Raw genomic sequence first — 23,660 nt, forward strand, 5'->3', positions numbered from 1 at the left:
CAGACGATGCAGTGGGGCCAGTGGGGGCACGTCAGCCCCCAGCGTGAATTCCCTGACGTGGCAAAGCCTGTCCCGAAGCCCCCATCACCACCCACCCGCACACGCAGGCAGCGAGCCCCCGCGCATACGCAGGCAGCGCCCACGCATGCTGCCTCTAAAGGAGAAGCCTCGCCGGAGGAAGCGCTGAAATAGCGACTTGCCTCATTCATGCGGCCTCCCCGGAAGCCCAGCAGGTGCAGGCAGCATGGGTGCAGGGTGGGTTCTGTGCCAGACGCACTTGGCCCTCCCAGGACACCCCCCACAGCTGCTGCCTGCAGCACTCTGCTCCTAAATGCTAAGGGGTTTGCTGGCACGTGGCCCCGTGGGGGGGCTCATGGATGGAGGAGATTTTGCCTGCAGTGAAATCCCCCCTTTGCAGAGGGGCACCCACACTTGTGAGATGGGCTTCCCCTGCCTCTTTTTGGTCCCATATACCTGCAGTAGGGAGGTGCTCCCTGTGTGGCATGGCACAGAAGGTAGAAGGGTCCTCACAAAGACAGTCCTCTAGACATGAGCACATGCAGACAAAGGTGCCCACATGCATGTCCCCAGCAAACCTGACCCCCATCTCCCACAGATGGAGAGATTTCCTTCCCCAGACAAGGGGCTTGCAAAGCACACAGCCATCCCCTTCCTCATGTTGCTGGACTCCCTCCCCAGGGATCACTTGCTCCAGTAAGGTGACTTTCACCATTGCCCTCATGTCACTTCTGCAGTTGAGAGACCAAGGGCTGTGACGTGTGTCTGCACAGCACACAGCACATGCATGTGCCATGGATGTACGTGGTGTGCACCATGTCATGCCATGGGGTGTGCGACGTGCACACAGTACATGGCAAACATATATGCCTTTCCTCCTGGAGGGGTGCAGAGCAGAGCATGCTCTCTCTGTGTCCTCCAGGGGCACCACTGAAGGGGTCTGTGGCATAACATCAGAAATCTCCGTGTCTGGGCGGGAGGTATCACCTTGGCACACACAGTGTGTTGTGAGATTAGCATATGAGGGGTTAAAGATGCTGCTGCCTGCTTCTCATCTATACCTTGAAGATGGAGATTCGTGATGTCAGCATCAAAAGCAGCTGAAGGAGGAGGTCTGGTGGCAAAACAGTCCTGTTTTGGCTAAGGGTTGAGAAAAAAGCTAGTAACAAATCAGCACAGGCTCTCAAAGGCCACAATACCCAGAGTGAGAGCCTTTAGTTAATTACCTCATACTGGACATGCAGAACTCAACTCTCCACCCAAATGATGTTCAACATCACCCCATGGAGGGAAACAGGCATGATTCAAGATATCAGGGAGAGTATCTTGGAGAGAGAGAAGAGAAATGAGCAGCAGAGAAAGGAAGGGAGAATGAAGGAGAGAGACAGAAGGGGAGATGGGAAGCTGCGCTCCTCTTCCTCCTCCAGTTCAGTGATGTCTTCTTGCTTTATCTGTTGGTGAAGAGCACACAGGATACCCAGTGTTTTGCCAGCACTACTGACACGCACTGATGCTGTTGCTGCTGGGGCATTCATCAATGGCAAGCCCTACCTGTTTTGTCTGTCACTTCAATAAACCACCTATTTTTTTTATTTTTCTTTTTAATGTTTGCAGAACTGTCCAGTGAAAGCCCTCATGGGAAGACCCTAGCAAAACTCTACTCTTACTGCAACACATGTGCACGCATGTGTGCGCACACGGCCACGCAGAGCACATGCAACATGTGCACGTGCAACATGCACACACACGGTGCACATTTGGCTTTCTGCTGAGGGCTCAGCATGCACAGGATACGAGGCGCAGAGACGCCTGCACCCTGTCTGCACCTGGCATGACCCTGCTCTGCCTGCGTCCTTACATAACTCTGGTTGGGGGTGGGACAAGAAAACGCACCGTGCGGGAAGAAGGAGCGCGTTCAGCTCATTTCTCTTCCTAGAATAACTTCTCTTTTTTTAAAAAATTTTACTTTAAAAAAAGGTGCTCGAGGAAACATCCCATCTCCACCACCCACCCTTTGTTGGCAGCCTCCCGGCAGCACCGAGCTGTGGTGCAGCACCCGCATGGCACCCAGCATTGCAGGAACTGAGCACTGCACCCCAAGGAAGCAAAAGCACCCGAGGTGCCCCTCTTGTCGAACTTCCAATGTCACATCCACATTTTCCTCCAGCTTATCCAGAATTTGGGACCAGCTCTGATCGCGTTCCCTCTCCACCAGCACAGGCTGTGCACGCGCTGTTCCCACAGCCCCGCTGGGCTTTACACACTTTGAAGGACAGCCTTGTGCCAAGGAGCAGCCCTGCAATCGTCCCAGCATGCGGCAGCTCCCCGGGGCCGCAGGCAGCGCAGCCGCCCCGCTCGAGGCACACCCGAACGCGCCGAGCTTTTGTTCCCCTTCAGCAGTGACAATTTCTCCTCCCCGCCTCCCTCCCACTCTTCTTCCCTGCTTCAGGCTGCGCATTCAGCGCTGCTGCCTTTATTGAAGGCTCAGGCACAGGGGAAATTAGCTGGAGGCTGGTTTTGCACAAGTATTAATTCTCCCAGCACTTTGTCAGGTGGAGATGTGGCTGCTCGTTTGCTCCCCAACCACTCCGCAATGTGACCTTCACCTCTTTGCTTGCTCCCTTTCAACAAACCTTAGCACGGTGTGTGTCAGCACCCTCTTTAACCTCAGCTCTCTGCTTCCCCTCACTCTTGCTGCTGCCAGGCTTCACCACATCCCCATCCCAGGACCCTTCAGGTGAAGGGGCAGAGGTCCAGACACAGCCAGCTTTGTTCCAGTGCCTTGAGCAGCTCTGGGCAACGCTGCATCCTCCCAGCCCATGACCTTGGGTTAAGAAATGGCTTTGGGAATTGGAGCTCCCATGCTCCAGATGTGGCCAACAGCTGCACATCTGCACAGGACCATTGTGCACTTCTAAATCCCCAGCTGAGTGAACCCTCAGCTGATTAAGGTCTGATTTTCAGGCAGTTCTCTGTGGAGCCAAGAGATGAACTCAGTGGTCCCTGTGGGTCCCTTCCGACTCCGCATACTCTGTCATTCAGAACAGAGCTCAGGGTTCCCGCAGCTTTTGGGGCGTCCTATCAAAGCTGTGCTACACAGAAAGCTATAAGAATAAAATACAGTATAAATAAACTAAAATAAAAGCAAGCCAATGCATTCTTTCAGAAAACAGTCCTTGTTAGATAATCCCAGGTCATTCATTTATTTGTTTAAGAGGTCACAATTTAGTAATGCCACCAAGGTATTATTAAGCTTCCGAAAGCAACCAAGTACCAGTTTGAGCCCTGATGAACTGACAGGGCCTTGCCACAGTCAGCACCGTTCGGAAGTGCCAAGCAGATCTGCAGCGTGGACACACACAAAACAGACATGGTGGGTTTGTCTGGCTCTGGCATGCCCAACTCCAGCAGGAGCCCTGACAGCCAGCATCACTGCAGGGAACATCTGTAGTTTAACAATTATAATTGGGAGTTATCCATAGGAGAAACCATCAAGTGCCATAGTACTTCTTCACTGAGGAAAGCACAGGAAGCATCAACAGCTGGAAGCTCAAATGGAGCAGTGCTGAACTCCAGCATGCACAGATGTCTCCCCACAGGTGATCGATGCCACTCGTGCTCCTTAGCACAGCTGGATAAAGGGTGCAGATGGGTAGAACACAAGTGCTGCAAGATCCCAGCCCCCATCATGCTCTCTTAGCAGGGAATACCTCAACCAAATGCTGGGTTCAACAGCTCTGGGCTCAAGTTCCATGTCTGTAACCATATCCCCCCATGGCATCCCATTCAAACAACACAGAAACTCCCAACAAACATCACAGAACTCCCCTAGCTGACCTTCCGTCCCACTCCCACTCTTTGGTTTTGGCCACTCCTCTGGAATGTCTCCTCTGGGCACAGGTGTGGGAACTGGAGAGGATCGAGTCCTCCCAAGGAGAGCCATTCCCATCTCCATGCACCTGACATGCACAGGAGAGCCCAAGGTTCTCTTCATGGAGGTCTCTGTCAGAAGCTGGATGCCAACACTGGCAGTGAACCACTTCGGAATAGAGGCAGAAAGGAAAAAGAAATAACCCAGCTGGCAGCTCAGACGCTGCCGGGAGAGGAAGCAGCAGGTTGAGCTGAGGACACGGCTCATTATACCACCCCCGCAGGTGCATGGCGCGGAGCGGCCGGCGGCAGTGCTGGCAGGGGGAGGCAGCAGCCGGCATCCTCGGCATCAATGGGCAAGGACAAATTAAACATCATCATTATCATTAATAGCCATTGCCAATCCCTTCCTCCCGTGTGCCCTCAGGAGTCTGAGGGGGAGCTCTGATGAGATACAGTGCCACAAGGACGTGGGAGAGGCTGCTGGAACAAAATCTTCTGATACTGCCACTGTTCTCAGTGGCTTTCAAGACCAGTCCAGATGAAGCCCTGAGCAACCCACTGTGATCCTGTGTCAGCCTGTTTTGAGCAAGGCTTCGGGCAAGACACCTCCTGGTGACCCTTTCCACCTGGCTGCCCTCATGCTTGACGTCAGGCAGGCCTCATGCTGAGGCTCCCAACAATGGTGGAGATGCTGGTGGCTGGCAGAGCCACCTTGGGTGGATGGTCCGCTCTGGGGACAGGCCAGGGACTGCCAGAGTCCGGAGGAATAAAATACATGTGCCCTCATGACCAAGCTCACCTACACAGCATGCAGGCAGGAGGTGACCCCAGGACCTGGAAGACAGCCCGCCACCAGCACCACCTTGCAGATATGATCGGCTCAGATCACAGCCAGGATACTAACAGGTAGGGAAGGAGGTGGCTAGTCAACAATAAAAAAAAATAAAGTGATATAATTAAAAAAACAAAACAAACCAACAAAAAACGGATATGGTTTTTTCTTTCAGCCCTTTCCTCATCCTGCAGCTCTGGGTGCTGAAAAAGGAGGGCGGCATCTCCAAGGATGGGAACAGGCAGGAAGAAGAGACAGCACCAAATACGTGGGCGCTGCTCTCACTCTAGAGAACAGAGTACAAACCCTGCTGCTGCCGCCAAGCCTGGTGTCCTCAGATGTATCTCTGGAGCTTGCCCAGCCAGACTTCCCTGTGTCACATGGATCAGGGGAGCCTAAGCAGGACTGGGGGCACTGCGGCATCGAGTGCCATGGCTCCTGCCTCTCTGCTCAGCCATGCTGGGATCCGTGCGCCCAAGGCAGGCTGAGCAGTGTCCCTCAAAAGGTTCCAGCCTGAGGAGGCTGCAGTAGGGCCATGGGAGAGGTCTGTGTTTACTGTCGTTACAGCAGCCAAGGACTCTGCACCTAAGATGCATGTAGGGAGTTGCAGAGCTCAATGGCCTCATCTGCTGCTCTGACCTTCAAACACTAGATAGTTATGTAAGATGTGTACCAAACAGAAAAACTGTCCCACGGCTAAAAGCCATGGTTCCCAGCATCCCCATCCTCCCTGGAATGAAGCTCAACTGCCAAAGCAGGCCCTGGGAAGCACTGAAGATTAGGGTAAAAACACCTCCACAGTGTGCTCCTTGACCCCAGCAGCTCACATCCTGGAGACTTTCTGAGCCAGAAAAAACCACCACTGTGCTCATCAATCTGTGCTGCATTCTCTCTTTGCTTAATTGCATTCTGACCCCAGACAAGTTTTCCACACCTTCAGCATCCTCCTCACCAAAGTCAGCAGCTCCACAGGTTAATCCTAAACTGCTGCAGGAAGCACGCTCTTGCCCTGAGGTACCACTGCCAATTTTAGCACGTGATGGCAGCAAGCACTTTAAGGGAAGAAAGCCTGAGCAGCCATTCCCTGCTCAGCTTCCCCCAGACACACATGATTTTATTATTCTCCGTCATCCCTCCCTCAGTCATTTCTTCCCCCAGACGGAAGAGAGCTAGTTTATGTAATTGTTCCTTGTATGGAAACTGCTTCATACCTTTAATTATTCCCATCACCCTTCCCTGCATTTTTCTAGCATTTCTTTAAAAGGGTGCCGGATGTGCTGGTGGGTAACAGCCTGTGGAAGAAGAGCAGCTTTGGTTAAGGAGAACACAGCTGACCACAGCACCCAGAGATGGAGAGAGGGGCTCTGCTGACCCTTCTGCTCTGCTTATGGCGGCTTCCAGGCTGCGTGCAGGGCCGTGCTGCAGCCTCCTGGGACAACACACTTGCTCCTGCTGTCCTTGTTTCGGCCCACGCAGCTGAACACCAAGTGGTCATTTCTGAATGCAGACACAGTCAGAGCCTGCCCTGCCCAAGGGCTGCAATGCCTTCGCTGATGAAGGACTGGGAAAGGGAATTGAAGGAGTTTGCAAGCCCAGGGTTCTGGCATCACACTGGATGAACGGCACGAGCCCTTTGTAGCAAGAGCAGCAATCCCTCAAGGCACACAGATAGCAAAACAAATAGACAGCAAGATAGACAGATAACAGTAAGTGCTGGTTTAATATCAGGATGACTCAGATGCTGTGCGGAGAGCACAGTGAAAACACTGACTCTTCCAGTTCAGGGATTGGCAGAAACGATCATGGGCAGCCACCTGCGTGCCACCAGGAGACCAGCAAAATGCATCACTAACCCCAGCCCCAGCACAGGGCCAGGCAGGGGGACCAAGGCTGTGTCTGATCTGCTGCAGAACTGAAGATCACTCCGAAATACCCCATTCAGAAACCTCCTCCACTCAGCTACAAGGACACCGGGTCAAGGACACTGTGCACGTCGCCTCCCGGCTCTGAAGCCAGGACTTTCTGGGTGTGTTCCTCCTGGATGTGGGCTCCATTGCTGGGCCACAGGCATCCAAACGGGCACAAGCCACAGAACCACGGCTTCCCAAAGGGCAGCTCTTCCTGCGTGGCACAGCCCTGAGGAAGCCTAGATAACAACAACACAGGGCTACAGCAACCGTGTGGGAAGCAGCAGCCCCCTGTCCCTGCATGCTGACACGCAGCGCTCGGGAGCCACAGTGGCACCACATCCTGACTGGGATCCAGAACCTACACAGGGAAGCAGCTGCTATCCTTCCCTTCATAGAGACGGCCCTTGGTAGGAGCAGGAACCCCCACCCTGCGCACAGCACTCGGCACACAGACCTGCTGTGGTCCCTGTGTCACCAGAAATGCTCTATCCAAGGCTGCCCCGGCACTACAAGGCACTGCAAGGCCCACCCAAGGCCGCCGCCATGCCCCGCCGCTACCTGCAGGGCCCCAACATGGCGGCCGCCCGGCCTCACGCCCGCGGTGGGGGGCGCCGCGCTGCACCCCGTGACGTCACACATTCCAGAAGGTTCGCGAGGGCATCCCGCCGCTCTCCAGCACCACCCGGGCGCGGCGAGGAGGGGCGGGGCCTCGAGTTGAGCCTCTGTCCAATGACAGCGCGCAGGAGGGGCGGTGTCGGCTTGAACTGTCCAATGGCCGGCAGCGATAGAGAGGTGGGGCGCCTCGACTCCACCCACTCCCTTCTCCCCTCCTTCTCCTCAGAGGAAAACCAATCAACGCGAAGTTCCGACGGGACTGACGCCACCTGCAGCCAATAGGACGCAGCGGGGCGGGGCCGGCTCCACCCCCCGCTCCTCTCTTTCCCAGAGAGCGCGGGCGGGACTCCCCAGACGTCACGGCCAGTGGGGGCGGGAGAGGGGGCGGCGGAGTGCGTGCGCGGCGCCCCGGGACAGCGCGAGCGGTGAGTGCCGGCGGCGCCGGGGCCGGTTCCGGTCCTGCCGGGTCCGTGCGGATGGGGCCGGACGCCGCCCTCAAAGCCGCCCCGTGGGGGGTGACGGCGTGTCCCCGTGGGGGGGCCGCCGCCCCGCCGAGGGTGTGACATCGATGTCCCCGTGGGGGTGGGAGGAAGGGGCCCGTGCCCCCCCCTCGGTGCGAATCACGGCGCATCCCGGGAGCGGCAGGGCAGGGGTTAACACGGAGTGCTGGCGGGAAGGGGCTTCGTCAATCCCCGACCACCGCCACGGGGTCATTTTGTGACACCCCCCCCCGGGGAGTGAAGCGGGTGTTGTGGGAATGGCTGACCCCCCCCCCGCCCCGGGTCACAGTGCTGACACGGAGCCGGCACGGAAGGAGTTAATCCATGTCCCCGGTTGAGGTGACGGTGTGTGGGGACAGCGAAGGGTCAATCGTGCCTTCCCTGACCGCCCCCTGCGGCCCGAATTCCCGGCCGGGGTCACCCCGCCGCGCTCGGAGGCAGCACAGAGAGCTGGGGGGGAACCCGCTCCACGTGGGTCATTGGGGGGGCGGGGGTCTGCAGCCCCATCGGGTCGGAAATGGGGTCACAGTGTGGGTGAGCAGTGTGGGGGCTGAGCCCCATCCCACGCTGGTGTCAGTGTGGGAACTGGGGGCCCTCTGTGAGAATGGAGGGGGCTTGTCGCCTCACCCCCACGCAAGGGTGGGTACCCCGAGGGGGTCACAGATGGAGCTCGTATGGGGGGTTAACTCCATCCAAATGCAGACACTCCCAGAGTGGGACAGGGTGTGGGGTCCCTGTGTGGGAGGAGGCTGAGCCCCGTCCCCACAAATGGGCTGGGAGTGGGGAGCTCACTCGGGGTGAACAAAGGGGTGAACCACTCGTGAGGGTATCCGGCAGGGGTTCGGATGGGAACCCTGTGTGGGGAGGGAAATGAGGTCTGAACCCTATCTCCTTGTATCTGATGGCATCCCAGTGGGGCTGGAAATAGAGGGGAGCCCCATCCCGATGTGGGTGCCAGTGAGGCTGCGAATGGGGTGAGGAGGGGACTCAACCCTATTCCTATGAAATTACCCCCTCGGGGCTGGAAAAAACTGTTGAGACCGTCAATGGAAGCGCTGGGGATGCTGAGCCCCCACCCCACACGCAGGGGCGGGCTCACCCCATCCCCACGCGGGTGCCAGGTTGGGGAGGGGGTTGGGGGGGGCTGGCGGTGGGGCGGGGGAAAGCGGGCGGTGCGTGTGGGGGCCTGGGGAAGGGATGATTCATTGCGTGTACTCATGACATCGCTGGCTGCTTCCCTGCGACTGGCAGCCAGCACGGGCACGGGTGGCTCTACCTGCCCCGCCGCCGCGCTCCCCTTGTGCTGCCTGACCAAACTTGGGCTCCGTCTGCCTGCCCTGGTGCTGCCATGCCGGCCATCCTGCTTTTCTGGAGCCGCGCGGAGAGGTATGCATCCACCCCAAGCCTCGGGGATACGGGGTTCATCCCTGAGATGGGGACACGGTGCCCAGGACACCTGCAGAAGGATGCTCGGCTCCGAAGTTACTCTGGGCTGCAGGGGGGAGGACGGGATGGCATTGAGTTTTTCTCAGTGAAGGTGATCCCGGAAGGAGGTTTTGTGCCGTTCGGGCTGCAGCTGCCAATGAGACCGCATCCACCGAACCCGTTCTGTGGGTGCCTGGGGAGGGGACCCCGGGGGACCGAGCTCTCCACGACTTTTCCCCGCCTCGCGCATCGCTGCCATCCTACTTTTCTCCCTCCCTTTGTGGGTGCAGCAGCCTGACGGAGCGCACCATTCATTCTGCAGAGTGCGGGGACTCCCTGCCCTCACCCAGGGTTGGGGACAGCGGTGGGGAAGGGGCGGCTGAGGGCTGGGAAGCAGGCAGGGCGCGCAGTCCTGCTGCAGGAGTATCTTAATCTGGGAGCTCTGCGCCTCTCAGCCCCAGCAATCTGCCAGAAACCAATGAGAGGAAAATCACTGCCTGCCGAGCGCCTTCATTGATGGGTTTCGGCGGCGGGGAGGGGATGGCAGCACACAAAGGACGTTGCGCTCGCCCCACGCTGAGGACGCTCTGGCACTGACGCCTGCATCCTCGCTGCACCCGCCGTCCTTGGGGTGATGTTTAAAATAAAACTAGAGCCTTTACGAAGGAGCGCTTGGAGCATGAATGTGTTTATGAAGTTTCGGTAAGTGGCTCTTTGTGTGTCTCGTGAGAATGGCTGTGGTCGGAGCGCACGCGGTGCCCTGGCACCGCTTATCACCCCGCTGTGACCTTACGGTCCGGGATGGAAAATCTTAGTGGGACCGCTCTCATTGTGGGTTTGTTCCCTTACATGACTGCGGAGCAGGGAGGTTACGTCAAATGATCGCTATTCAGCTGCTTGCCCATCCTGGGGCTGCGCGGTCTGATGTCATGTGCAGGGCTGGAACAAAGGTCTCGCTGCCTTTTTGTCGAGGGGGGAGCGGGGTTATCTGTGCGGTGCTTTGCTCCTCGCTCTTCGGAGCGCAGCGCCTTTCGCCGCGGTGTCCCAACTCGGAAGGCAAATCTGAAACGCTGAAATCCTCGCCCGTCTCAATGCTCCTCGCCCACCATCTCGGCAGCAATTTCCCCTGCTCTCGACAGGGTTAAATGGGAAGGCAGCAAAGGATGATTGAGCAGAAGGGGAGAGCGGGGCTGTGCTTGGCACAGCTGATGCCGGGAGGTGGGAGGGAGGCTGTGCGGGGACAGAGTCGTGTTTTACCACCGCACGTGTGACGCTCGCCTCCGGAGCGTGCCTGGACCCGGCAGGTCACTGTCTGGGCACCCCACGGCAGCAGCGGGTGAGCAGGGACGGAGGCACGGGCTGTGCCGTCCCACGGGCTGGGAGAGCGACCGGCAGTGCCTGGGGGTGGGCTGGAGGCTGGCACATCTCCCCGCAGCCAAAGACCTCTTGGTGGTGCATGCAGGAGGTTCGGGCAGGGTTTGCTGTAAGGTGGTAGGAGTCACTCTGGAGTCTGTGGGAGCGCCGATTTGGGTGAAATCTGCTGTTCGGGGCGTGGAAGCAGTTTGTGTGTAGTCTGCTGTTCAACCTTGCTGCATGTGGCCTGTTTTCCTTAGGGGATATCTCAGGCAGGAGCTTCTGTGTGTCTGGAGGCTGCGTCCTGGGCTGGATGGGGGTGGTGGGCTGCTGCCCCTGGATGAGGAGTGGCTGACTTTGGCCAAGATGCTCCGGGTGAGGCTGTGGTAGTGCTTTATTTCTGCAGCGTGGCACAAAACAACCTTTTGGGCCACCTGTGGGGACCCACTGCGTCCCCCACACCTTGTCACAGGCTCCTGCTGGGAGTCATAGAGCAGATGCAGATGGTGGTGGGCACGGGGTAGAGCATCTCGTAATGGCTGTGTGGGCTTGGCGGCTCTTAGCACAGAAGCTGGAGGGCTGTGCTGGTACAGAAACGTGCTGGCATTTAGAAGCTGGGATCTGAAGATGCTGTAGGATGCTCTTAACGCCCCCAGAGGCCTTCTCATGTCTCTAACAATAGCTCTGTGCTGCCTCTCCATTCTGCCCCACAGGCATATGGGGCAGAGTCTGGTGTCTGGTCCCATCCTCCAGACCTGATGCCACGTAACACTGTGGGGCTGGAGCAGAAGGGGTAAAAGTGGTGGTTTGGAGGAAGGTAAAATCATAAAATCGTTAAGGTTGAAAAAAGACCTCTAAGATCATCTAGTCTAACCATCATCTTGTTACCACCATGCCCAATGAACCATGTCCCTGTGGATGGACCCAGTGGGTCCAAGCTGTTGCCATGGATGCCAGGGTCATTGTGCAGCCCTGCAGATGTGCTCCAGCAGTGGGCAGCAAGCACAACGGACTCCTCTGCTCTGATGTAGCAGGGATAACCCCCCAAGGCCTCCACTGGGTCTGGTTGGAGCAAGGGTAGGGGAACGCCTGATGGCCGTGAAGGTGGACATCTGATGCAGAAACAGGTCTGGTGGAGGCACTCAGAGGGCTGGAGCTGCCCAGGAGGAGCAAGGGTGGCACCAAAATGTGGGTCTAGAGAAGGGAGTGGGATGTGAGCACAAGTGCTTAGTGGAGGGCACTGAGGATCAGAGGGTTGGCTAAGGCAACGGCTGGGGAAGAACACAGCAAGGATATTAGGCTGGATATTAGGAGAAAAATACAGAAGGAGTGGTGGGGTGTTGGAGCAGGCTGCCTGGAGAGCTGGTGGAGTCAGTGTCCCTGGGGCTGTTCAAGTGATGTGGAGGTGTGGCTCAGAGGGATGCACTCAGTGGGCATGGTGGGGGCGGACTGGGGTTAGGCTTGGTGATCTTAGTGGTCTTCTCCAGCCCTAATGATTCTATGATTCTAGGGAGAAAGTACCTGATGTGGGATGGTTTGGGAAGGATGGGAGCCTTCAGCAGGGAAACCAAATGGGAAGAGGCAATGGAAAATGTTGTTTGGGAAGCGTGGCCTCATGGCTCCTTGGGCTGCTCCCCGAGTTTCCATGACTGTGCTGGGTTCGTTGTTCCCTCAGCGTGCCTATGGAGTGAATTAACTGCCTCCCCTTTTCTTTGGGCTGTGGCTGTTGGGTTTTCAATGCCTTAGTATAGGCATGGCTTGGTCCTGAGCCTCCCACATGATGGAGAAAGTGAGTGCAGGGAGCCACTGCCTGCGCTGACCTCACCGCATCGTGTCAGGCTGCGATGGCATTTCGCCGTCTCTTATAACACTTAATAATTCTGGCTTACTGCAGTGGTTACGTGGAGACTCCAAGGGAGTGCAAGTCAGGCTAGAAAGCATTTAATTTAATTTTTTTTTTTTTTTTAAGAAAAAAGCCTCCCACCATCGCAAGATGTTTCTGTCTAACGGCTTCATTCCCTCTGCGCTAAATACAAATTACAGCTCTGACATGCTGGAAGCACTTATCTCCAGCTGAATGCCAATTGCTTCCAAGAACAAAATGTTTGAAGTTCCTCTAAGGTGAGCGCGGCGGCGCAGTCCCCGCTGCTCCCTCAGCCCTGTTGGTGCCCCGTATGGGGTTGCAGATCCCCGAGGCAGGGGGGCGGGGGGGCACAGCTGCATTTAGCCTGTCACGCCTACAACCTCAGTGACGTCCTCACCCCTATAAGCACCCTGCTCGTCGTGCAGCGCTCCCTGTCCAGCGAGTGGAGCGCACAGGATGGCTCCTTCTGTCCCCACCTTGGCAATGGGGCAGGGGAAGCTGCAGCCAGGGATCGCGCCGGCCGTGCCACATTAACGTGTCCTGTGCTTTGCCTGTGCCACACCTGGGAGGAAAACTTGGAGCTGGGGTGGCTGTGGTGCTGCTGGACGGTACGATGCGGGGGGCTCTGCCTTAAGTCGGTGCCCACCTCCCGCTGTGCCCCAGCGCTGCGCTCACCTTACAGAGTGCCGTCTTTCTGCTTTCAGGAATAAGTACTCAGCACCTGGCAGCGTTGCCACCGTCATGGGGAAGGACTACTACAAGATTTTGGGCATCCAGTCCGGAGCCAACGAGGATGAAATCAAGAAAGCCTACCGGAAAATGGCCCTCAAGTATCACCCGGATAAGAATAAAGACCCCAACGCTGAGGAGAAGTTCAAGGAGATCGCGGAGGCTTATGATGTGCTGAGTGACCCCAAAAAGCGAGCTGTGTACGACCAGTACGGGGAGGAAGGTAAGGGGACTGCGTGGGGGCACAGAGGTGTCCCAGGCTGCTGAGGAGGTTGGTATGGGTGAAATGGGGTGCTAAAGCCCCAACTTGCAGTACTTCCAAGCAGAGTTTGCTGGGAGTTGAAGTGAGGAGAATCACTGCTCCACCAACCCCACTTTTCTGTGCTGCCAGAAATAACGTCCTGACCCATTTCCCTGCTCCCCAGCCACAGAGATGGCACCTAGTGCTTGGCAGTGCCGCCCCAAAAAGGTGAATGCTGAGGTGATGGAGGAGAATGGAGCTCGTGTGCTGGGACGGTGCTAGAGCAGCCCTTTCCTCGACCTAAATTTCCATCACAGCAGTGCTCTCTTTGCCTGGATGTCCCCCACAGGTTCCCTGTTTGCGTGCTGCCAGTCCCACTTTTCTCCCCGGGACAGGCTGACCTACATGATTCAAAGCTTTTCCCAATTTAAGTAATAGGTTTTTTTGTTTTGAAACCAAGCGGCTGCTGTTGTCTCCCGGTTGGCATGGAGGAGGAGAGCAGCTCCACCACACACAGCCTTATTAGTCGAATATGGAAGCCTGCAACCCCATTTGCTGAGGGTGAGGAGAGCACCGAATAGCATCAGCATTAATCAGCTGGGAACTTGGGTGCTGAAAAGAGCAGCAGGTCCACTGTGCTCAGTGGAAGGTGCAGCCCCTCTTGGGGGCCCAGCAAGCAGGTGCACCTGCTATTGGGACAGCAGAGATTCTTTTGTCAGCCCTGTATCGCTCCCAGCAGGCATGGAGCAGGCTCTGTGCCATGCAGTCTTAGGAGGGCAAGACTTGAGAGGGGATAGAGCTCTGCTCCTGACCGATGGGAATTATTCCCACTCCTGAAAGATGCTGGAGAATGAGAAGTATCCAAAACTTAAAGGAAAAGCTGAGGAGCTCTGTGAAGAAGTGGCCCGAGGTCCCAAAAGCTGTCAGCAGGCGGGGTGTGAGAGCAGACCTGGGGAGGATCCTTCCAGGTTTATCTGAGCAAACCTTGGGTGAAGCTCTGGGAAATCTCTGCCTGGCAGTGTGCTGCCTATAGGCGTTACTCAGCCCGTTATTTATGTCACTGCCACAGGGGATGCACAGAGCTGCGGTGATTTGCTGCCGTTTAAAATTAGAAGCAGCTTTCTCAAGGGAGAAAGTAGCATTTCCTTGGAGGCACCACTGAAATCAGACCCTGCCTTTGCCTTTGATGGGCATCGTGGGATTAAAGCAACTGTGTAAAGGTGAAAGCTGCTGGCTGCACAGTCCAGGGACAGAGTTTGTCAGCAGGGGCAGCTAAAGTGAGTGTGAGTTCAGTAGTGCAGAAGAAAATAGCTGTGGGGGAACAGCCCATCATAGCAGTGAGGCTCAGGTCTGGTTGTACCTCGCTGTCCCTGGCCCCGTAGCCAGATCTGGGGTTGAGTTACCCAAAACAGAAGCAGCTCAGACCTTAAGGGGGCATGGGGTTGCCTGCAGAAATCCCAGCACCTGCTCCTCAGAGCTCAAGCACCAGCAACACCAAGTACCTTCAGTGAGCAGTGCCGGTGGCCCCAGCAGATTCAGTCATCTCCCCTCTGCTCTGTGCTGCTGAGCATCTCTGGGCTCTCTGCATGTGCAAGAGCAGGGCTTGGATTTCCCTGTGGCTGGTAGCCACTGAGTTATTCCTGGAGTTCCCTGGTTAGTAGCCCAGTTTCTGCTGCCCGTAGTCATGCAGCAGGACACTTCCAATTGGGATCCTTCCCCCAAGGCAAAGAGCGCCCAATCCCTGGGGCTGGGAAGGTACTGTCTTCCATTGTTCATCTGGGACAATAACTGAGCTATAGCTTGCAGCAACACGATCCAGGTGTCAGCGTTTGGAGAGTCTTCTGGGCCCCATGGAATGGGGTGGGCTCATGGGGTTTGCTTCTCCTGCCCTACAACCCAGCCCCCAGCGTGGGAAGCCTGCCAGGGAAAGGTGAAGCTCTCAAAACTACACCTGCACAGCTGAGAGACAGGAGAGGGGTGTTGCTGCTCTCCTCACCCCCTGTGGCACCAGCCTCACCCCAAACTCAGCTTCACCATTGTCCCCTCCTTCCTGCAGCAGGGCAGGGCAAAAGGAAGAAGAGCTCTGGACCCCATGGGGAGGCTGAGAGCCCAACTGGGCAAAAGAGATCCCTGCTAGGGAGGGTGTCAGGAGGGTAAATTCAGCACTCAGAGCATGTCCCTTCTGGGCTTTTTTTCCCTCCTGCTGCCAGCAGTGAGGATGGTACTGGCACAACAACCGTCCATCAGAAATAGTCCTTTACTGTCACCAGCGTGCCCTGAAAATAGCTCTGGAGCTTGTCTTGTGTTAACCCTTCCCTGGTCAAAACTGGGCTCCCAGAGGCATCTTGTTGGTGTGACCCCTAGGGTTTACCTGTGGTACTGCTGTCAGTGCAGTTCACCTCGGGTAACGCAACTCACCTAAGGTGGGTTTTGTGAGATCCTTAACTGAATATTCTTGACTAAATGCCGAGGACCCAGAGCACTGACCACAGCAAATCTGTTACACCTGCAGCTCAGTGGGGCTGATGGGATTCTTAGTCTCCTGTAACACACAGGGTTTCTTTGGCTGGTTTTCTCTGATCTGGGCAAGGGTGTTTGGCAAGAAGTGCTGCTGTTACACGTAGAGGTGGTGAGGTTGTGCTGTGGGGCTGGGAGGGGTCTCTTGTTCAGGCTTGGAAGGCACAACAGGGCAGAAGGGAGCCTGCCAACAGGGATAAAAAAAGGAGATGGGCTAGTCATTAAATGTGTTGGATGGAAGGAGGTAACCAAACAAGCATTGTAGAAGGAACAGGACCTGAAGGGCTTTTGAGACTGCTGGGTACAAAATCACAGAATATCCCAAACTGGAAGGGGCCACATAGATCATCCAACTCATGGCTCCATACAGGACTGCACCCAAGATTCAAACCCACTGTCTGAGAGCGTTGTCCAAGCACTTCCTGAGTTCTGGGAGGTTTGGGGCAATGGCTGCTGCCCTGGGGAGCCTGTTCCGTGCCCACCACCTCCTGCTGAAAAAGCTTTTTCTAATAGCCGACCTGATCCTCCTCTGGTGCAGTTTCATGCAAAGCACAAGTAGGATGTGTGCCGTGGGTTGAGGCGGTGCCTTCCTGGCCTGCAGTGATCACGCTGCTGCACAAAGAGTACGGGTGCCGTGGGTCTCAGCAGCTTTCTCCCGGCAGGGAACGTTAATGTCTTGTCTTCCCCATTCTCTTCTAGGTCTTAAGACTGGAGGTGGCTCCTCAGGTGGATCAGGGAACACTTTCCACTACACGTTCCATGGAGACCCCCACGCCACTTTCGCGTCTTTCTTCGGAGGCTCCAACCCTTTCGATATCTTCTTTGCCAGCAGCCGCTCCCGCCTGTTCAACGGCTTTGACCAGGAAGATATGGATATCGATGATGATGATGATCCTTTCAGTGCCTTCGGCCGCTTTGGCTTCAACGGCATTAATGGGGTGCACCGACGGCACCAGGAGTCCCTGCACACGCGGAGGAAGGTCCAAGACCCACCAGTCATTCATGAGCTCAAGGTGTCCCTGGAAGAGATCTACCACGGCTCCACCAAGAGGATGAAGATCACCCGCAGAAGGCTCAACCCTGATGGCCGGACCATGCGGACTGAGGATAAGATCCTCAACATTGTCATCAAACGGGGTTGGAAGGAGGGAACCAAAATCACATTCCCCAAAGAAGGGGACGCCACCCCAGACAACATCCCTGCTGACATCGTCTTCATCCTCAAGGACAAGCCTCACTCGCACTTCAAAAGGGATGGGACGAATGTGGTCTACACCGCAAACATCAGTCTTAAAGAGGTGGGTGTCAGTGGGAAATGGCACAGGCTGAGAGGTGGCACAGGGCTGTGGCACGTGAACCAGGACGGGAGCCAGTCCTCATCCTGTGCTGGTGGGGGACCAGGTAGGGCATGAGAGACCAATGCTTGGTTTTGGAGAGCTGCTCAGCCACCATGCGGGGTGTAGGACACGGGTACTGCATCTCTGCTGAGCATATCGTGCTCCTGGAGCAGACCCTTTTTCTCCCTTGCCCGTGTGCCTTACCCTTCTATTGCAGAGTATTCATATGTGGATGAGAGCTCAGGTGCTCTGTAGGAACAGGGGAGAACCCAAGTTTGCTGACAGAAGTCTGGTGCCTGCCTGTTCTCACAGCCAAGCAGCTGTTGCTCTGCTGTCCCACATGCTGATGGATGCTCTCTCACCTGGTCAGAAGGCAGGGTCATGCCTCATTCTTGCTGAGTACTGATTCAGCCCAAACCCATTTGTTGTTTTTTTTTGGAGTCTTTTTTTTTTGTGGTTCTTCCTTGCCTGAATACAGGGCAAAACAAGCAATGAGCGAAATGCAGCACATCCGTGCCATCAGTCCTGGAGGTCACAGTGGGACCCACTGCACCAGAGCAGCAAACCATGTGGAGATGGGAAAGGAAGGGGAGCTTACCTCAGTACAAGATGTGCGTTTGCTGCTAACTACTTCTTAAGTTGCAGCTGGCAGCTGCATTTAACTTTGATGATTATGGCAGCTGCCATTTGCTGTTCCTTTCAGACTGTAGACGCTGTCTGTCTTCTTAATGAGCTGCTGCTTTCTTTTTTTTTCTTTGAAGACAGGTTTATGTTCTGAAATTCAGTAGCATTTAATAGAAATAAGCTCAATGGGCCAGACCTGAGGCAGGGAAACGTGAGCTGCTGAGTGTGCCAGCAAGCTGAGAGCTCTGTGATGGCACAGGCTGACACTGGCTGTCCTGGGGCCAAGGGAGCACCATGGGCCAGGCAGAGCTGGGTGCTCTGAAGCGAGCTCATCTCATGTTAACCTGTAGGATGGGAGCTGACTTTACTTCCTGGTGCAGAAGGGATTCAAACAGAGGTTATTCTTGTGGCAACTGGCCTCTCTAGACATACTTGGCAGAGGCTGCCTCATTTATGGTATCCTGCATGTATCTCAGCTGCTTCCTTTTGTGCATTCCCGTATCTGTTAAAATTAACCCCAAGCTGGCTGTCCCCATGCCCCTCCTGTTAGTCCAAGTGGACAGAGCTGCGTTCAGTGCTGCCCTTGGAGCAGTGGGCTCAGAAACTGCCTGGCTCCCACCTGCAGGACATCTGTGGTCTCCCTCCAGCTGCCCATGAACAGGGCATGTGTTGGCGTTTGCTTTGCTTGACTCAGTCACAAAGAGACTCTGCTGGAAACTGCTGGTCTGGGCAAATTCCTCATCTCTTTGAGCTGGACTTCCTGTTCTCTGCACAGCCTCACTGCAGACCAAACGTGCTGGGGAGCTGCTGGCCTGGCTGCCACCCTCAGCCCAACACTTGGCAGGGCAGGGCAGCGCACTGCTGCTTCCATCTTCGGTGAGAAGCAGCAGCTTAAGAGCTGTAAAACATGAGCAGATGCCAGGAGCTCCCCAGCTCCATATGCCATCATCTCAGTGTGCGATGGAGCAAATCACAGCACAACCTCTTCATCACCTGAGCCTGCAGCCGTAGCCTCTAGTGCTTTTCTTGTGCTCTTCATCCTTGCAGGAGCCTTGTTTTTAGCTGGAGCTTTGGGCTTCTCTGCTGCCATAGCAAGCAGTACAGCACAGTGCCAGCAGGACCTGGGAGCTGCAGTCCCACTCGTGGTCACGTGCAGACCCATGGGGAGTGGGGCAGGAGGGCTGCCCCCTGGGGACACAGCATCATCTGCTTCTTCTGTCTCCTTCCCAAACTGGTGCAGTGGTGAGCTCAGTCTGCTGGCTCTGCGGGAGGGACTTGCAGCCCCCAAAGCTGCCTCCAGCAGTGCTGGATGGTGAAGGGGTGCCAAGGATGGGCAGCTGCGTGGCTCCTTGGGGCCTGGGTGCTGCAGATGAAGGAGGTGGGACTAGGCTTCTTTAGAGCCTTGTGGGCTGTGGGGAAGCGTCCTTTCCAAAAATTACAGTGGGTGGCCAAGGGGGGAGGAGTGACACCACTGTCAGCCCTGTCAGCCTCCCAACAGGACCGTCAGCACTGATGGGCTCTCAGGGAGATGGGAGCAGCACAACCCCCAGCATCCTTCACCCGACATCACCTTCCTTGGAGTGCCCAGCAGCCCCCCCTTCCACCAGCAGTGCAGGGCTGCCTCTGACCCAGATAGAGCTCAGCACTCGCGGCTCAGACTTCAAACCCACGCCGGTTTCATACTCAGACAGAAACTGAGACGCTTTCTAGGATGCAGGGCAGCTCCCGTGGCTGCACGCGCTGCATCTCGCCCTGCTATGGGCTCTTGTGTTGCCTGAACAACCAGTTTCTTACACGGCAGCAAAGTTGGGCCAGAAGGATAAAGAATAGGAACATATGGTGGAGGAGTGATCGCCTCAGACTCTTCTATCTTGGCTCTTGGAAGGAAACACTGAGATCCTGTCTGTATGTGCTGTTCCCGCCTGCTTCTGCTCCCATCCCTCTGCTTTTGCAGGGCAAGAACAGTGCTGGGGGGCAGCATCCATGGTGGGAGCCTGGCAGGGCTCTGCTCCATCAACCCCCTGTCCTTCTGTGGGTTGGATGCAAACATCCCAGCCACATTTCTCCTGCCCCGTTTCCATCTCAGATGCTCACCCTGGGAGAAATGTTTCCTAATATCCAACCAGAAACCTGGCTGCTGCCTGCTGCCTCCTCAGCCCAAGATCTAAGCCCAGCACGGATGGTGCTATGTTGGCTTTGCTGCAGAGCCTCAGCAGCACAGAGACCAACAGGAGAGCTGTTCCTGCCCGTGCCTCCTCTTGTGATGGCACTGGAAGCTTTTTCAGCTGCCGAGCATCCGCCCCTGCTTCCCTTTGGGCGTCTTTTGGGGATGGGGGTGGACAAGTGCTTTGTGTGCAGGGCAGGACCAGCCATAGGAGTCCTCCCCTTCCAGAAGTATCTCTCTGCAGCCTCTCTCCTTGCTGAAAGCCTAGAGACACTGCTGCCCACGTGTACAGCAGAGCTGTCTGAGTTATTTAAGGACACAAGGATTTTCTTGCTGCATTCCCACGTCACGTGGCTTGCTCATGCAGGCTGGTTTGCGGCTGCTGCCGGCTTCTGCAGTAGGCAGCACCCAGTTCTAGGGAGGGAAGGGCAGCTTTAAATCACCTCTTGGCTTTGCCGTGGGGGTAATGGAGAAAGAAAGGACCTCCATGTGGCAGGGATGCGGGGCCCGTTGGGGTCAGCCTCCTCACAGCTGCGTTTTCAGGTCCTGCCTCGCAGACTCTTCCTTCTTGGGCCACCAAGGTGTAAAAATAGCCGTGGGGCAGCAGCGTGATGCCATAACCCATCGAGCGGCCCCAGCTTCCAGGAAAGCGTGGTGCCGTGCCGCGTGGCCGCGCTGTGCCATGTGCCCCTGGGCTGTGCTATAGATAACCCCGGGCTCCGTGCAGCGACAGCTGATGGACCGCAGAGGCATCTGATGAGCTCAGCTGGGTTTTCGGCTGCCCCTATCCCCATCCCAGCTCCCCAGTCAGGTGGCGAGGGGCTAAATTTAGGCTGCTTGTTGTTGGTCATTGGTGGTGCCGTGGGGAGGAGCGGGGATGGGGCTCTGCAGCGCGGGGCGGGGGGGGCTCAGGACTCTCATGGTGCAGTTATGGGGCCGGCTGACGGCGCGTCTCCCCTTTGTGTCCCCGCAGGCCCTATGCGGCTGCACCGTGAACATTCCCACCATTGACGGGAGGGTGATCCCGCTGCCCTGCAACGACATCATCAAGCCAGGCACAGTGAAGAGACTGCGTGGGGAGGGGCTGCCTTTCCCCAAGGCCCCCAGCCAGCGAGGAGACTTGATCGTGGAGTTCAAAATCCGCTTCCCGGACAGAATAGCTCCCCAGACGAGACAGATCCTCAAGCAGCACCTCCCGTGCTCCTAGAGCCCTGGGGACTCTCCTCCAAGCAGCAATACTCCAAATGCACGTGCTGCAGCATCTGGCTCACACAGAGCAGAGGTGCCAGAGCACTTTCAAATGCAAAAAACCCACTTTTTTCTTCCCCAGACTCCCATCTGTCCCACCCACCCCTGCCCCTCTCGGCCCATTTTGTACTCCAGCGGCAGGAGAGTCTCCTGCCCTCACCTCTCTCCCAGCTGCCGCCTGTTTTTGTTCTTTCAGAGGTCCGGCTTTGCTGCCTTGCAGAAGCGCACGGCGCGGGCTGCGACTTGGGGATGTGCATCACTTTGTGGTTTTTTGTGTCACCCGCTTTTCAAGCCAACTTTCTGACCGGAGGGTGGGATTGTAGGGAAGCTCAGAGCAGTGTAAATAGGACTTTGTGGGATCTCGCATCCCTCCGTGTTAGATTTCTCTTCCCTTCTTTGATACTTGCTGCTGTTCGAGGTCCCGCCGTACCGAGGTGCCAAGGAAACGTCCTGAGCGCGTACGGTGAAGGGGCCGCTCCTACCGGACCGTTTCTAACCTGGGACCACAGCACCCACTCAGTCCCACTGCGGTCCCCTCTCCTGTGCCAAGACCACCACCGAGTGTCAGCCGTGCCAATGGACGGAGCTCGGAGCAGTGGGGACGGTCCCTTCCAGCCTCCTGCCCGGGAGCTGGGAGCTTTCTTGTTCAGATGTGTTGAGTTTGCATCGCTGCTTTATTTTTTAATACATATATTTAGCTCGTTAGGTAACTCCGTAAGGGTTTTTTTTCTGCCCGTTTTGGGTTTCCTGGAGTGGTTGACCCCGATGTTGGGGAACAGCTCAGCCATCCGAGCAACCTGCCTGTGAGAGTGGAGGATGCGTGTAGCACCGGGTGCAGAAGCAGAGCCAAGTGTGAGCAGAGCTGTGGTTTTGGGTAGTGTTCGAGTTCGACCGTAGGGGTTTCAATAGGTAGAGCAACGCACGTGTATATATTTTTCTACAGGGCAGTTTTAATTCAGGAGGTGTTTCCAGGTGCCGGTGGAGCTGAGAGCAGCGTGGGGTCGCCCGCGTGGTGGTTTGGTTTCCAAATGCTGTATTTTTTTAAAAACTTCCGATTTCCATCAGGAGAATTTTTATATTTCTTACCTTCCTTGGCCAACTCTGCCTCCTGACGGGTTGTTTTTCCCCTGGGGGGGCCCAGCCGGGCTCCTCCAACACTGCAGCTCTGCGTCTGCCCGGGAGGCACCGAGAAAGCCAAGGCGCTTCCGCGGGCACCTTGTTGTGAAGGGAAATGACTGCCTGGAAGCGGGAGGCTGGAGGTGTACAGCTGTACAGCGCATCACGCGGCAGGAGGACAGCCCGTGGGCATGGGGATAGAGCACTTGCATTATTAAAGCACTACTTAATTTAATCAACCAGTTCTGACTTCAGGTTGGGGCGCGACACCCTTTTCCCTCCACTGACCTGCCTGGAGTTCAGCGTACAGAAAACTGGTGGACACTGATGGAGCGAGAAGACAGGTCAGCACACAGATGCAAGCTGCTTTGTTTTTCTCAGTTTCAATGAGACCTGAATGTTTTATAGTGTTCTAGAGGTTTTTTTTTTTTCGTTTGTTTGTTTTTTTAATGTAACTTTTTTTTTTTTTTGTAATGTCAGTATTGAAGAAAAATAAAAAATATTTTGAAAAATAATTACATTGAATTAATACGTGTGTTGTGGTGGGAGGTGCTGGGGCTGTGCTCACCCCATGGGTCAGGGGAAGGGGCTCAGACTGCTCCCATCTCTCCCATTGGAGGGACACTGAGACCCAGCTCTTCTCATAGGGACCCCCGAGCCAGGTGAGATCCCAGCACGGGATGCAGGCGGGGGAATTCCCCCTGGTGCCAGGAAACGCATTTGCCCCTCAGACCTACCAAGTCCATCCTGGTGGCTTCAGGGCGGGCTGCGCCAGGGACACGGTGGGGATAAGGGAACCGCGCTGAGCACGGTCACCGCCCGCCCTCTGCTGGCAGCAGGGACCCGGTGAGCCCGCAGGCTGCACATCAGCGCCTCGGCCATTGGAGGTCAGTGCCACACACCTCGAGCCGAGCTGTGGGCTTCAGTGTCACGACAGGGAGCTGCTGGCCACGGTTACACTGCAAGAGCCCAGCCAAGCTCCCAGCCTCTGCCCGCCTGCGGGACACTGCAGCCCCAGGTACTGCTCCAGGAGCTCCCCGGGGTGCCGCCCCCACCCCAGGACAGAGGAGCGCCAGCCCCTCCACTGGATTTAACCAGCACTCGTAATTAGGAGAGGATGCAGGGAATACTGAGCTCCAAGCAACTGGGACACACCGCAGCACCTCCTGCCTCCTGCCCCAGGCTGCAGAGCACACCGCACTGCCGAGGCTGGGTCTGCCACCAGCACCGGCCAAGCTCAGCAGTGCATGGTGGCATTCCCAAAACAACTGGGAAGAAGAAATCTGCTCATTGC

At 56.3% G+C, this 23,660-nt stretch overlaps 1 protein-coding gene across 4 annotated transcripts; it reads left to right on the forward strand.

Moving 5' to 3' along the window:
- The first annotated feature begins 7,593 nt into the window (after window positions 1–7,593).
- On the forward strand, window positions 7,594–22,873 carry DNAJB5 (DnaJ heat shock protein family (Hsp40) member B5). Of its 4 annotated transcripts, none has more exons than XM_072360265.1 (4): window positions 7,594–7,673; window positions 13,095–13,342; window positions 16,577–17,175; window positions 20,976–22,873. In XM_072360265.1, the coding sequence occupies exons 2-4, from the start codon at window positions 13,132–13,134 to the stop codon at window positions 21,207–21,209; spliced, it is 1,044 nt and encodes a 347-aa protein (XP_072216366.1). In that variant the 5' UTR covers window positions 7,594–7,673; window positions 13,095–13,131; the 3' UTR covers window positions 21,210–22,873. The 4 variants fall into 4 exon arrangements, with proteins under 4 accessions (XP_072216366.1, XP_072216364.1, XP_072216365.1 ...); XM_072360263.1 differs by lacking the exon at window positions 7,594–7,673 and adding an exon at window positions 8,968–9,134; XM_072360264.1 differs by lacking the exon at window positions 7,594–7,673 and adding an exon at window positions 9,408–9,875.
- The last annotated feature ends 787 nt before the right edge of the window (window positions 22,874–23,660 follow it).

Source organism: Excalfactoria chinensis, chromosome Z (genome assembly GCF_039878825.1).
Source record: "Excalfactoria chinensis isolate bCotChi1 chromosome Z, bCotChi1.hap2, whole genome shotgun sequence".
Classification (NCBI taxonomy): Eukaryota; Metazoa; Chordata; class Aves; order Galliformes; family Phasianidae; genus Excalfactoria; species Excalfactoria chinensis.

Excerpts from the sequence above, each read along its gene's own strand:
- DNAJB5 (XM_072360264.1), top strand. The coding sequence starts at position 9,808 with ATGTTTAAAATAAAACTAGAGCCTTTACGAAGGAGCGCTTGGAGCATG. Across the intron at positions 9,876-13,094 it reads AATGTGTTTATGAAGTTTCG|GAATAAGTACTCAGCACCTG; the intron begins GTAAGTGGCTCT and ends TTCTGCTTTCAG. Across the intron at positions 13,343-16,576 it reads CGACCAGTACGGGGAGGAAG|GTCTTAAGACTGGAGGTGGC; the intron begins GTAAGGGGACTG and ends ATTCTCTTCTAG.